Raw genomic sequence first — 14,339 nt, forward strand, 5'->3', positions numbered from 1 at the left:
GCTTAGACCATTCAAAAATGTTAATATCATAAATGACAAAACAGAGAGTTCCCACTGTGGTGCAGTGGGTTAAGAACCAGACTGCAATGTCTTGGGTCTCTGTGGAGGCGCAGGTTCAATCCCCAGCCCAGCGCAGTGAGTTAAAGATCCAGCATTGCTGCACCTGTGGCATGGGTCACAGCTGTGGCTTAGATTCAGTCCCTGGCCTGAGAGCTCCATATGCTACAGGTGTGGCCATCATAAACAAACAAACAAATAAATAACAAAACAGGAGTGGGGCTAAGACCCATTCTTAATTAATTCTAAAGGGCCATGATGGCCAAATGCATTCTCTTTAACTAGATCCTGGTTCAAAACAAGCAAACAAGTAAATCAGCTTTAAAAAACGCTAAGATAGTTAGCAAGGAAATTTTAATATGGACTGTCTATAAGATCAAAGTTTTATATCAACTGCAAATATATTCCTATATATCATTCTCTTAAACATTTATAAAGCACCTAATATGATAGATTAAAATCTCTAGGAAATACTGCAGTAAAGACATCTGAATAACTTTGTTTCCTAGGGTTTCACAAAACGTTTTTAGTAATAAAACCTCCTTTCCTCTTAAGATGCATTAATGTTTACAAAAGTTTAGAAATATTTCATTAAATAATTCATTTTTATTACTGATACACTATTAATTATTCACAAACCTTAGGCTGTAGAAACTGAATAAACGGCTTAAAATTTACTAAAATATTAAATTTCAACCAATAGAACAAAAGTACCTGGATGATAGACTCTCCCCAATGAAGACTTCATTTAGAGCTCTCACTGGCAAAAGCTGGGGTCCAGAGGCCTCAAACCCTGCAAGTAATGAAAAAAAAAAAATCTAAGACAGCTCCTTAAATTTTAGAAACATTATATAAATTTATATCAAAATGTTCATATTTTTGTCTTAATAGAATCTATACTTTAACACTAATAACATATAAATTAAATATCTCTTATTAAGCCCTCGAAAAAACCTAAACATTATAACTGCAATGAAGCCTCTGTCTCCCCAAAATAAACCTTAGTTCTTGAAATAATTTTTCAAGAGTGATGAAGTATATTTATCCATAGCATAAGGTCCATGCTGTCACACTTGACTCAGTTTTACCCTGGAGGCTTCAGAAGTGGAAATGATCAAGTACTTCCAAGGGGAGCCACTTTGGATTTAAGCAGCAAATTACATGAATGGCTCATGTTGGAAACCAAATCAGCTATGCTAAAAATCAGATCATTTTTTCAAATAGAAAACCTGCAGTGGCAGCACTAAAGGAACAGTGCCACATCTCCTTTTATGAGTTCTAAAACATGTTATCTTTTTTTAATTCAATAAGGTTGTATGCACAGTTTAAAGTAATTTTCCTTAAGGATTATTAAACATCACTCCATCACACAAAATCCTCCAAAGAATTCTGCTTTCTGGATCAAACTTGTGACTGTCACCTTCAAATGATTTCCCCTAACTTTTATCTTTTACAAGTCTCCAAGTGGAAATGCCAGCCCCATCTTCTCAACATGACTCATGGCAGGTTCACTGTACCCTAGTAGCTCCTGCTGCTGGGCAAGCACTATGGGTCCCTCTTCTGTCTCCTCCACATTTTTTCCTAAGTCAAGGCTTAAGAGTCCACCACACTTGTGGCCTCTAAGATGGTCCCCAGTGATTCCTGCCTGCTGGTATTCACATTCTTGTGTAACTCTCCCTCTCACATCATACCAGGATTGGTCTATGTGACCAACCGTATTGCAGAGTGATGGTATCATTGCTTCTGAGATTTGGTTAAAAGAGACACCCTGGCTTCTACCTTGGTCACTCTCTCTCTTAGATCACTTGCTCTGGGGGAAGACATTTCATGAGCAGTCCAATGGAGAAGCCAACATAGTGAGGAACTGAAGCCTCATGCCAACAGCCGTGTGAAGAGTTGTGACGCAGATCTTCCAGTCTCAATCTTGTCTTCAGATACTGCTGTCCCGGCCAACAGCTTGACTGTCACCTCCTGAGAGACCCTAAACCCGAACTAACAAACTAAGCCACTCCTGGATTCTTGATCTTCACAATCTCTGTGAAATCATAAATATTTTACGTTTTAAGATGCTAAATTCTGGGGTAATTTATTATGTTTTAAGATGCTATACTTTAGGGTAATGTGTATAAATATCTAATACACATTAGACACTTAATTCTACCATTCCCACCGACACAACCACCAATCTAATATTCTCCTCTGCCTGGTAGCATATGACATTCTGTTTATATGCTTACTGAACATGTATCTCATTTCTTTTGTATTATAACTGCCTAAAGGGGCTCAACTATTCTTTCAAGTTCAACAAATTGTTATTATAATACCAAGAAACCTTTGAAAACTTATCTAATCATATAACATAATCAGCTAAATGTCATAATATACACAGAACTTGACACAAAAAAAGTATATTAAAAACTTGATGTGTTTAATCAAATTTGATTGTACTTAAGACTCCAAAACCCAACTTTTGGAACTGTCTTAATTTGGTACTAGATATATTCACATTTTGACACTTGACAAGCTTTACAAATGTAAAAAACTAAAATTTATTACTTAAATTATTTCCTTTACATAGAGTAATTACTAAGGGAATGTTTTATATCTCAGATTTCTGCAAATACTCAATTAATAGTGAGTACTCACTAAATATTACTGGACTAATAAATCTCAAATCTCATCATCAACCTGTAACCATGATTTTCTTTTATAAAGTCTTGACTTTCTACGTCTATTCCCATTTTTCCTCATCCTAATCTTCCTTTTTTTTTTTTTGTATTTTTTTTTTTATTTTCCCACTGTACAGCAAGGGGATCAAGTTATCCTTACATGTGTATATTACAATTACATTTTTTCCCCACCCTTTGTTCTGTTGCAACTGAGTATCTAGACAAAGTTCTCAATGCTATTCAGCAGGACTAATCTTCCTTTCTGTATTGCACTTTTATTGTGTGTGCCTGCCGAATTGCACTTGAAATCCTTTATCAAAGAAGAACTACATAAAATTGTTTCACTTCATTCATCTTAATTCTGCTTGTATTTTCTTTCATGCTAATCGTCTACCAAACATTACCTAATCATAAAACTGTGGATTTGAAACTTGCCTCAAGAGAACATATAGACTCAATGTCAATTAATAATTTTCTAAGAGTACAGATTACAAAATTTGTCATTTTGTAATTTTAAATACAATTGTTACACTAGGCATAGAGACCGAAACCTTGTGCAACTCTCTCACACTGTCCAACTGTTAGACTATCTTTCCGGGTCTACTTGCTTTGGGGATACCCATAGGACTAGTAATGGCCAACAGATATGAGTAAAAGTAGTGAAGAGGCCTGGCTTCTAAAATTTCCCTAAGGATCTTTCTTGCTCTGTCTTCTTCCCCAAAGCCACAGAGTTTGCTGCCAACTTGAAGAGAATTTAAATAGAAAATATGAGATATACCTTGAAATCATCCTAAATTTTTCACAAAAATAAAGCTCTTTATCAAAAAAAACCCCCAACTTTCTAAGAATAAAGCTCTCTAAAATGGCACTTAGACATTATAAATGTTACATAATTGCTAATAGTAATATTAATAATTGTAAGTATTGCAATTTCCATTGTTATTACTGAGAAATCTGAAACTACTCTGATTCCAGATTCTTATATATAAAATAACCTGCTCCAAACACAATCACCACCAACACCACTACCACCATCACTCCCTCTCTGGAAGCCTGCAGGAGCTTTGCTTTAACCCTAGTCTTCTGACACACCTTGGTGTGGGACCATTTACCTTTACTTATGTTAAGGTCCTTTCAAAGACTAGTGGCTAAGTTCTGAAAACTTTTTTCACGTTATTTTTTTATTTTGAATATTTCCTCTCTTCTTTTTCTAGAACTACCATTAATCAGATGTAAACATCCTAAAAATTCTAAGTTTTTACATAATTTTGTTTCTATGTATGATACATTAGCTTAATTTATAAACTAAAAACAATGAATTTGAGATGAGACTCGAAGCAGTGAATCTTTAAATACTAATCTATATCTTTCCTATAATACTGTTGTGAAAAGAACCAAATCCTGAACATTATTAATGAAATGCTTTGTATCTCCTCACAGATTTTCTGCGAATACTCGATTAACAGTGAGTACTCACTAAATATTACTAATAAATCTCAAATTTCACCCTCAGTCTGTAACCATATTTCTTTTATGTGGTCTTAACTTTCTACCTCTATTCCTTTTTCAACATCCTGGTGATAGCAATTACTTCTTTTGGTGAGGTATAAAGTAAAATATTGGGCTAAGATTTTAAAATCTTAATAGTTACTGTGGTCTTTCAAAAACAATAATAGAAATTCATTTGCTTACAAATTACTTGAAAGATTTCTAGCTTTTTAAAATAATTACTTAAAAATTTTCTAAAATCAAATAATTATTTTTTTGGAGGAAGAAGGAACATCTTTAAAACATGGCATGAACTCACAGTTTAGGAACATGCTAACCTATAAAGCTATAAATCACCATGAAAAACTGAAAAGAAAAATACAAATAAACATGAGATAACATGACAAGTTAGAGACAAAAACTGAAAGCAGATACATAAAGGTAGCTTTTCCTGAAAAGTTTAGCCAGGATATGAAATATAGTAGGAAAAAACAAGGGTTATATAAGTCCAGTTTAGCCAAGATATGAAATACAGTAGAGAAAAATATCCTTTTATACAGCCCACAGGTATTTAGGATATCTCTTGGGATCTTCATGCATCATGAAAGTCTTGAAGTTACTGGAAAAAGTGAGGAAATACTACCAGATTATATTCCACAAATTAACTCAAAACTGAGAATTCACCTCTACGTAACAAAAACCTGCATATCACCTCATACTAATATTCCCTTAGCATCTTGTACAAACATTTGAAATACAAATCTTTAAGGATGGGATGCAATATTTCCTAACAAAAAGGTTTTCATCAGTAACTAGAACCACGGTAAATTTTTTTAAAAGTGTATAATTATGATGAAATCTTCTACAGATTAGTTCATTTTCTTTCCACCACTTTCTTTTTCGTTTTGACATTACAAAAATTAAAGTCAAGTATCTTTTCTTAAAATCAACTATCCTCTTGGACATTTTATAGTCCTTCCGTAATCAATGAGTTTTCAAATCCATCCTAGAAAACATTTCTTACAGAAATATGCTGTATTTCTTATTTAGGATCTAATTAAAATAAATTTTACAGCTCAAGTAGTTCACTGTATTTTCTTAAATGTTATCAGTGGCACTGAAATCCCCAAACAAGTTATTTATAAACTGTTACTTCTGGAAATTAGAATGAACAAAAGAACTATAAATTAAATATTGCCCCAAACACATCTAATTCCCAATCCACTTACTTTCATCGTGAACTCTTTCAATGTTGAAGGCTCTACTATGCTGATTTAAACTTAGCTGCTGTTCGTGAAGGTCCACAGGAATGGGGTTGATGCCAGTCCCTTCAAGGTATAACCTGATTCGCTGCCTCCACAACCATCTCAGAAGAGTGAAGGAAAAGCAAATTGTATTAAAATAGAATAAATTAAACTAAGGATTAGACATCATAATTTCTCCAAATTAAAAATTTCACATTAAAAAACTATTATTCTGAGTTCCCGTTGTAGCACAGTGGTTAACGAATCCGACTAGGAACCCTGAGGTTGCGGGTTCGATCCCTGGCCTTACTCAGTGGGTTAAGGATCCGGCGTTGCCGTGAGCTGTGGTGTAGGTTGCAGACGCGGCTCGGTTCCCGCGTTGCTGTGGCTCTGGTGGAGGCCGGCGGCTACAGCTCCGATTCGACCCCTAGTCTGGGAACTCCATATGCCGTGAGAGCGGCCCAATAAACGGCAAAAAGACCAAAATAAATAAATAAAATAAATAAAATGAGAAATAAAAAAAAAACCTAGTTATTCCATGAGCTAATTATATACCAAAAACACCTAAAGTCCATAGGTTCCTGCCCAAAGACAGATTTAGATGTTTATTTCTCTCTCAATTCTAATGGAAATATCTAATGTATTTGTCCAAAACCTCCCAAATAACTTGAGTTAAAGTCAAAGTCTTTATCAAGTATCCATTAAATCCCATATACTGAGCTAAATATCACCGTGTTTTGCTCATCAAAAATAACATGTATTTTAAAAAGAAAGCATTCTTAAAACAATATTACTATTAAGATGGCCAGATAAGATAAAACTCCCTCCCCTAAAATTATGTAATGATGTTTTTCTGCTTTTTACAATAAGAGAAAAAAGAGATCAATAACAAATATTATAACATTTAACATGACACCTAAAACTTAAATGACTTTTTTGGTAAAGAAAAAAAAGAAACAGGCTTGATTGATTTCAGAGTCAAAAAGTGATATATCAAAAAGCCAATGGGACAGATTCTACTAGATAAGTATACAAAAAAATAAAAATAAAATTATAAAATTAGTCAAGTGTAGAGGTGCCAAACTTCTGAAATGACTAGAAATTGGAATCATCATTAATAAAATGATTACAGGAGTCAAGAATATTTAATACTATTTCATGAATTCCTAGACAAAAAGCTTTCTCAAACTATAAAACCTAGGCTAAGTTGGGAAAGAAAAAAGTAGTCCAATTTGGCTCTCTCTAATATAATTGGCCAACCTCATCTCAGCTCTTCCTTCCATCCTTCTCTTTTCAGGACAATCTGACTACTAAACATTTACGTGAAAGAAATATAAAGAACCATCTCCACTGCTTAAGAAACACATAATATGTGAAAGAGAAGACACCGGGAATCTCAACATGACCGGAATAAATCCAACTCTCAGTCATTCTGGACAGGACAAGATAAGGATAAAAAACATAAAATCTCAGAGAATTTGAACACTCCATTTTGGCCAACAGTTTCATCAATTTTCTACCAAACTGCTAAAAACAGTAGTAAGGTTAAATAGAGACATGGCCTCTATTTCACTGAAGAAGAAAAACCTCTACTTGCAATTACATTACAGACCAAGTGGCACTTGGCAGGGTTTCTCCAATTTAGTTGCAATCAAACTGGAAGAAGGTAAGTTAGATGTGTTTATGACTCAGCTCATGTATTATTTTGTGTGCCTACTATTACAACATAGCCTAATCCAATGTTACCTAATTTGTTCCATTTAACAGTATTTTTAATGCCACACATTAATAAGATAATTATATAACAATAATAAGATGATTTGCTATCTTAATAAGACATTTATAGAACAATAGTAAGAAATTCCTACCTGAATTCACCACGATAGAACTTCTGTAAGGCTTCTGGGAAGGAATGCGTATATCGAACAGGAAGACATAAATGACCCTCAGACCTTTATTTTAAAAGAGATTTGGATGGTGTAAAGGGAAGAAGAAAAAAAATAGTACTTAATTCAAAAGTACTAAATTACAAAAATCACATACGAAATTTTTTAATGTCTTTTTTTTTTTTTTTTTTTTTTTTAAGGGCTGCACACGTGGCACATGGAGGGTCCCAGGCTAGGGTTTGAATTGGAGCTGTAGCTGCTGGCCTCCACCACAGCCACAGCAACGCGGTATCTGAGCTCCATCTGCGACCTATACCACAGCTCACGGCAAGGCTGGATCCTTAACCCACTGAGCAAAGCCAGGAATCGAACCCACGTCCTCATGGATACTAGTCAGGTTCCTTCATTACTGAGCCACAACGTGAACTCTATATATGAAATTTTAAAAATTTCTACTTTATACTTCATTTTGCCACAAAATTGTCTGCACTTCCAACAAGAACACAAGAAGACCAAAGAGAAACAGTCATCACATCCAGCTTTAATGCCATAATATACAATATTACTTAAGTTTCCACATTACAGTGAAACTAAAAATAACAGCACATTTGCCACTGATTGGGTTCCCTGCAAAATTATCTAGTGGTAAAGTAGTATTTGCATCTTATCGTTAAATTATTTAAATATTAACTTTGGGCCAGTCACTTTAACATCAGCTTCATCATCTTGAACAGGGAGATAAAACCGTCAATCTCAAAAGGTTGTTCTGAGGGATCAAACTATTTACGTGAAAGTGTTCTGAACCATAAGCCCCCTTAAAATGTCACTTAAGATATTCCAGATCACTAAAAAAGAATTCAAAAAGTTTAATCCAATAAAACCCTTCATTTATTCAAAAAAGCTAACAGCTTTATGTGGAAAACAGGAACTTTTTAAAAAATTGCAAATTACAATGTTAAGATTATCTATAGGTTTCTAAGGGACATGAGAGGATATGACACCTAATGTGAGGAAAAGGTACCAGAAAGCTCAATCATAATTATTTATATGATGCTTCAATCTTGAAGGAAAAGGTTGAGAGTAGGCCTGACAAAGCAAATCCTTATAACTGTAAATTAACCTATAAATGTGAAAAGTAGGTAAAAAGGTTTTTACAAAGTTGTGACTAATCAATATATATATATATATATATATATTTTTTTTTTTTTTGTCTTTTTGCCTTTTCTTGGGCCACTCCTGCAGCATATGGAGGTTCCCAGGCTAGGGGCTGAATTGGAGCTGTAGCCACCGGCCTACACCACAGCCACAGCAACGTGGGATCCGAGCCACATCTGCAACCTACACCACAGCTCACGGCAACGCCGGATCCTTAACCCACTGAGCAAGGGCAGGGACCAAACCCGCAACCTCACAGTTCCTAGTTGGATTCGTCAACCACTGCGCCATGATGGGAACTCCACTAATCAATAATTTATCTGGGAGAGCCAACACTGAGGTTAAGAAACAGGCAGGGACTACGTTTTTACAATTTTTATATTTACTGTAATACTTTTCCACAGTACTAAGATTACAGAAGTTATCAACAGTCATTTGATAGAACAATACCCAGTAAGGTCAACTGCAGATCAAAAATACTCTAGAGGAATAAATCTAGACTTAGCCTGCAGGAGTCACTTTCAACGGGCTCACGCATGGTGCTAGCTGTTGGCAGGAGGCCTCGATTCCCTCCGTGTGAGCCTCTCCACAGGGCTCTTTTGGTAACCTCACACCATGGTGGCTGACTTACCGCAGGATGAGCAGTCCAAGAGACAAGTTCAGAAGCTGAAATACCATTTATGACCTGGCCTTGGAATCCACACACTGTCATACCGTATTCTATTGAGCCCATAGGCCAGCCCTAGTTGAATACGTAAGTGGATAAGGACCCACATAAAGGTGTAAAAACCAGGAGGCTACCCTGGAGGCTGGCTATCATGTGTCCTCTATTGCATTCTGATTAAACATTCAAATGTCATAATTATTCAATGGAGTCAGCAAAGGAAGGACAGAATACAGAAGAGAACACCGAAACAGTGTATTTAATTTAAATGAGTCCAAATGAATGAGCCACCTCAAAAGCAGATCCTCTAGCCCAAGTCAAACCTTCAGATACCTGCAGCCCCAGCTGATATCTGACTATAACCTCATAAGAGATCCCAGGTCATAATCAGCCAGCCAAGCTCCTCCTGAATTCCTGACACACAGAAACCATGACAGATAATAAATGATCATTACTGTTTTAAGCCTCTAAGTTTGGGGATGAGTTGTTATGTTGCATTTGATAACTACTACAGAGAAGAAACTTAAGTTGAACATTAACTTCCGGGCTTATTTAGAAAGTGTGAAACATCTCAATGCTTAAGAAAAGAAGTCATGGAGTTCCTGTCGTGGCTCAGTGATTAAAGAATCTGACTAGGAACCATGAGATTTCGGATTCAATCCCTGGCCTTGCTCAGTGGGTTAAGGATCTGGCATTGTCATGAGATGTGGTGTAGATCACAGATGTGGCTCGGATCTGGAGTTGCTATGGCTGTGTTGTAGGCCAGCGGCTACAGCTCTGATTAGACCCCTAGCCTGAGAACCTCCATGTGTGGTGGGTGAGGCCCTAGAAAGAGACAAAAAAAAAAGAAGAAGTGAGGGAGTTCCCGTTGTGGTTCAGCAAGTTACGAACCTCACTAGTATCCATTAGGATGAGGGTTCAATCCCTGGCCTCGCTCAGTGGGTTAAGGATCCAGCATTGCCATGTAGGTCAAAGATGTGGCTTGGATCTGATGTTACTGTGGCTGTGGCTGGCAGCTGCAGCTCCAATTCGACCCCCAAACCCGGGAATTTCCATATGCTGTGGGTGCGGCCCTAAAAAAAAGAAAGGAAAAGAAGTCAGTTAACCTAAAATATAGAGAAACCAAAGGATTTCAAGGACATGTTATCCTAGGTAGAAATTAGAGAAATACCTTCTGCTTACCAGTTTCAAAACCCCCACAAGCCAGTGAGTGTTAAGCCAGTTTTTTTTTTGTTTGTTTGTCTTTTTGCCTTTTCTAGGACTGCTCCCACGGCATATGGAGGTTCTCAGGCTAGGGATCGAATTGGAGCTATAGCTGCCGGCCTACGCCAGAGCCACAGCAATGCAGGATCCGAGCCACGTCTGCGACCTACACCACAGCTCATGGCAACGCTGGATCCTTAACCCACTGAGCAAAGCCAGGGATCAAACCCGCAACCTCATGGTTCCTAGTCGGATTCGTTACCCACTGCGCCACCAAGGGAACTCCTAAGCCAGCTTTTAAAGGAAAATATATTTCAACAAATTGTATAAAATGTGATCACTAAAGAATCTCTTACTTTGATGACATAAAAATATGCCATTACAAAGTTCTAAAATAGACATGCACCAACACTAAAGGCAATTAAAAATTTGTTATCAATACTCAGCCATAAAAAGAATGAAATGTACAATGACTACGGATAATTTCTATCTTTTATGTTAGTATTTTGTTACATGAATTCTTTTCTAGGTAAAAAAATGTGTTCTACTAAAAAAAAAAGAAATGTAAATATACTTCAATTTTTTAAAAAAAGGGGAAAAAAGAATAAAATAATGGTATTTGTAGCAATATGGATGCAACTAGAGATCCTCATAATAAGTAAAATAAGTCAGAAAGAGAAAGACAAATACCATATGATATCACTTATACGTAGAATCTAATATATGGCACAAATGAACCTGTCTACGAAACAGAAAGACTGTTTCATTCAAGTAGGGGCCTGTATGGCTAGAACGGCATGAAGAAAGGGAAAATAACAGGGTATAAGGACACAGAATAGTCGGATCAGATAATATAGAGTCTCTAATGTCAAAGGTGACCAACTGTCCCAGCCTACCTGCCACTAACAACTGTCCCAGGACATAGGATTTTTTGGTGCTAAAACTGCGAAAGTCCCAAGCAAACCAGGATAAGAATGAGTTGGTCACCTCAGTCATAGTAGAGTTAGATTTTATCCTGAGTTAGATGGGAGCCACAGTAAGACCTTGAGCAGAGAAGTCATATCATGTTAAATCAAGTTTTATTTTTAAAAAATCATTGTGGCTGCAGTGGGGAAAAAAGACTATAAATAAGGTAAGAATGGAAACAAATTAGTGTTGGATATAAAGATTTTGGAGTCACCAGGATCAAAGTTATTAAAGTGACAGGCATGATCAGGTATTCTCTAGGCTGTCCAGAGGGTGAAGGAGAAAAAGGATGGCCCTAAAGGTAATACTTGAAAACACCAGTATTTAAGTAGTGGCCAAAAAAATAGGATCCTTCAAAAGAGAGACATGAAGACAAAGAAATAGTCAACAAAATGGGAAGAAAGAGATGTCATTAAATGCCAGAAAAGTACAGCTGCAACAAGAGAGCAGTTAGTACCAAAAATTTCCCAGAAATCAAGTAAGACAAGGACTTCTAAAATGTCAGTAACCAGAATATCACTGTTACGTAAGGCAAAAGCAAGGTCAATGAAGTGGTTAGGGGCAAATCCAGAAGTGACTGTAAAGGTTTAGTAAATAACTGCTTTAAGAAAGTGGGGGTAAAGGGAAGGAAAGAGCTAACAGTCGAGAAATGAGATACAGGGTGAAAAAACATTAAATTTTCTTGAAAGATGGGAGTCTTGAACAAGTTTTAGGCTAAAAGGAATCATGAGCAAAGGGAGAGAGGAAAAAAGAACAAAAATTTTTGTAAGGGAGAGAAAAGTCGAAGTTCTAATCTACTGCCTTCCATGTCCTCCATGAGATGGAGAAGGAGGTGGTGAAGGAAGGACAGGGGGGAAAGCAAGGAGCACATGGAGTTGAACAGCCATTCTTCAAGTAGCAGTGGGGAGGGGAGACGACCTGGGCCACGATTTATGACCACCTTTGAGGGTCCAGTTCTAAGAGCTAAAAACTACAAATCAGAAGTAAATTTGAGCAACTAAAGCCCAAAATGGGTCACTAAGCTCAAATTTCTATGATTTTTTTTTTTTCCGCAGATGGCCTCAGGAGTGCTGATATAGGAATAGAAAAAGGACTCATCTACGATTAAACAGGAAGATAATGGTACACAATATTAAAGACATTTGTTTAGGAGTTCCTGTTGTGGCGCAGTGGTTGACGAATCCGACTAGGAACCATGAGGTTGCGGGTTCGATCCCTGGCCTTGCTCAGTGGGTTGAGGACCCAGCGTTGCTGTGAGCTGTGGTGAAGGTTGCAGACGAGGCTCGGATCCCTTGTTGCTGTGGCTGTGGTGTAGGCCGGCAGCTATGGCTCCGATTCGACCCCTAGCCTGAGAACCTCCATACGCCACAGGAGCAACCCTATAAAAGGCAAAAAGACCAAAAAAAAAAAAAAAGAAATTTGTTTAAAAAGTGAAAGTCAAAGGGCAAATTTAATAGGATTGAGGGAATAAGAATGCTGTTAAGGCAGGAGGCTATATGATTTGGGTGATTTGAGAGGTGGGTAAATTCTAGATGATCACAAAGTCCAGGTGTGATCACTGCTGTGGGTGGCTGGAACAGAATGAGGATAAAGGTTGGTGAAACTGAGGAAAGGAGAAAATGGTAATAGGCTCTGGTCTAGTTATTAAGTCAATGAATTCACTCAGGAAATCAGTGAAGGTATAATCAGGAGTGTGGATAAGAGCCATAAGGAAGGGCAGAAGATGGAACATTACTAACTCATCCATCTTCAGCAACACCAAAGGTCGCCACTACTCACCTGGGTCAAGGGCTTGGGTCTATTCTGCAATGGATCCTACTCTCAAACTACCCAAATCAAATGTGAGGACTTGTCCATCATATATCATAATCTACCACCAATGCCAGCATATATTCTTCTCATGCTTGAGCCAAAAAAGAGCTGTGTCCTTGAAAATATCTACACTAAATTTTACCACTGGAATGATTTTGGAACATGGTTCTAACATTCTATTACGTACAGGACAGTGATGTTTCCACTTACACAGCATGGACCAGAGTAAACTTCCCGTAGCAACAGAATAAAGACCTTCCAAAGTTTAAGATTTATCATAAATAGATACTATACAAAGCAAAGCATAAATGTTTGTATGTATAACATGCCAAAAAAAAAAGTTTTTCCTTACCGTTCTGGGTCAGTGTTTACTCCAATAACTGGTTTAAGTCTGTCCAAGACTTTACTTGCTGCCAAAAGCATTGTCCCATCACCTAAAGGACATAAGACACAACTAGACTTGTTTTAAAACTACTTTATAACCACATTTTGAACACCAGTTCTTTTAACAATCATACCCCTACCCCATCCTGTTGGCTGCCATACTATTTCCTTTCCACCCACTACCCCCTTGTAATATCTCTCTATTCTCATTCACAATTTTTCAACAGTGGCATGATTGTCACGTTAGGCCAGATAATTCCCTGTTGTGGAGGGCTGTCCTGAGCCTTGTAGGATGGTGAGCAGTATCCCTGGCCTCTACTTATTAGATGCAGGTAGAACCACCCAGTTAGGAAGCACTGCTCTAATCCTGTCACTTTAAAAAAAAATTTTTTTCTTTTTTTTGGGGGGTGGGGGGAAGCCACATTTGTGGCATATGGAGGTTCCCAGGCTAGGGGTTGAATCGGAGATTTAGCAGCCAGCCTACACCAGAGCCACTGCAACGCAGGATCCAAGCCGTGTCTGTGACCTACACCACAGCTCACAGCAACACCTGATCCTCAACCCACTGAGCAAGGCCAGGGATCAAACCCGCAACCTCATGGTTCCTAGTCGGATTCATTTCCACTGCGCCATGATGCAAACTTCTTAAAGATTTTTAAAATTTTATTAAAGTATAGTTGGTTTACAATGTTCTACCAATATCTGCTGTGCAGTACAGCCAAATGCTATATATATATATATATATATATATATATACACACACACACACATATATATATGCATATACACACGCATATATCTATGTATACAC

General features: G+C 37.2%; 1 protein-coding gene across 2 annotated transcripts in view; it reads right to left on the reverse strand.

The window, feature by feature from the left end:
* NADK2 (NAD kinase 2, mitochondrial) overlaps positions 1 to 14,339 on the reverse strand; it is a 49,891-nt gene that overhangs the window by 16,524 nt on the left and 19,028 nt on the right. For both annotated transcript variants that reach the window (XM_003359754.4, XM_003133885.4), the window contains exons 4-7: positions 13,497 to 13,578; positions 7,327 to 7,410; positions 5,444 to 5,580; positions 772 to 850 (exon numbers count right to left, since the gene is read on the reverse strand). In XM_003359754.4, the coding sequence (XP_003359802.2) occupies positions 772 to 850; positions 5,444 to 5,580; positions 7,327 to 7,410; positions 13,497 to 13,578 (382 nt within the window). The remainder of the gene's footprint in view (positions 1 to 771; positions 851 to 5,443; positions 5,581 to 7,326; positions 7,411 to 13,496; positions 13,579 to 14,339) is intronic.

Source organism: Sus scrofa, chromosome 16 (assembly GCF_000003025.6).
Source record: "Sus scrofa isolate TJ Tabasco breed Duroc chromosome 16, Sscrofa11.1, whole genome shotgun sequence".
In the NCBI taxonomy this organism is placed as follows: domain Eukaryota; kingdom Metazoa; phylum Chordata; class Mammalia; order Artiodactyla; family Suidae; genus Sus; species Sus scrofa.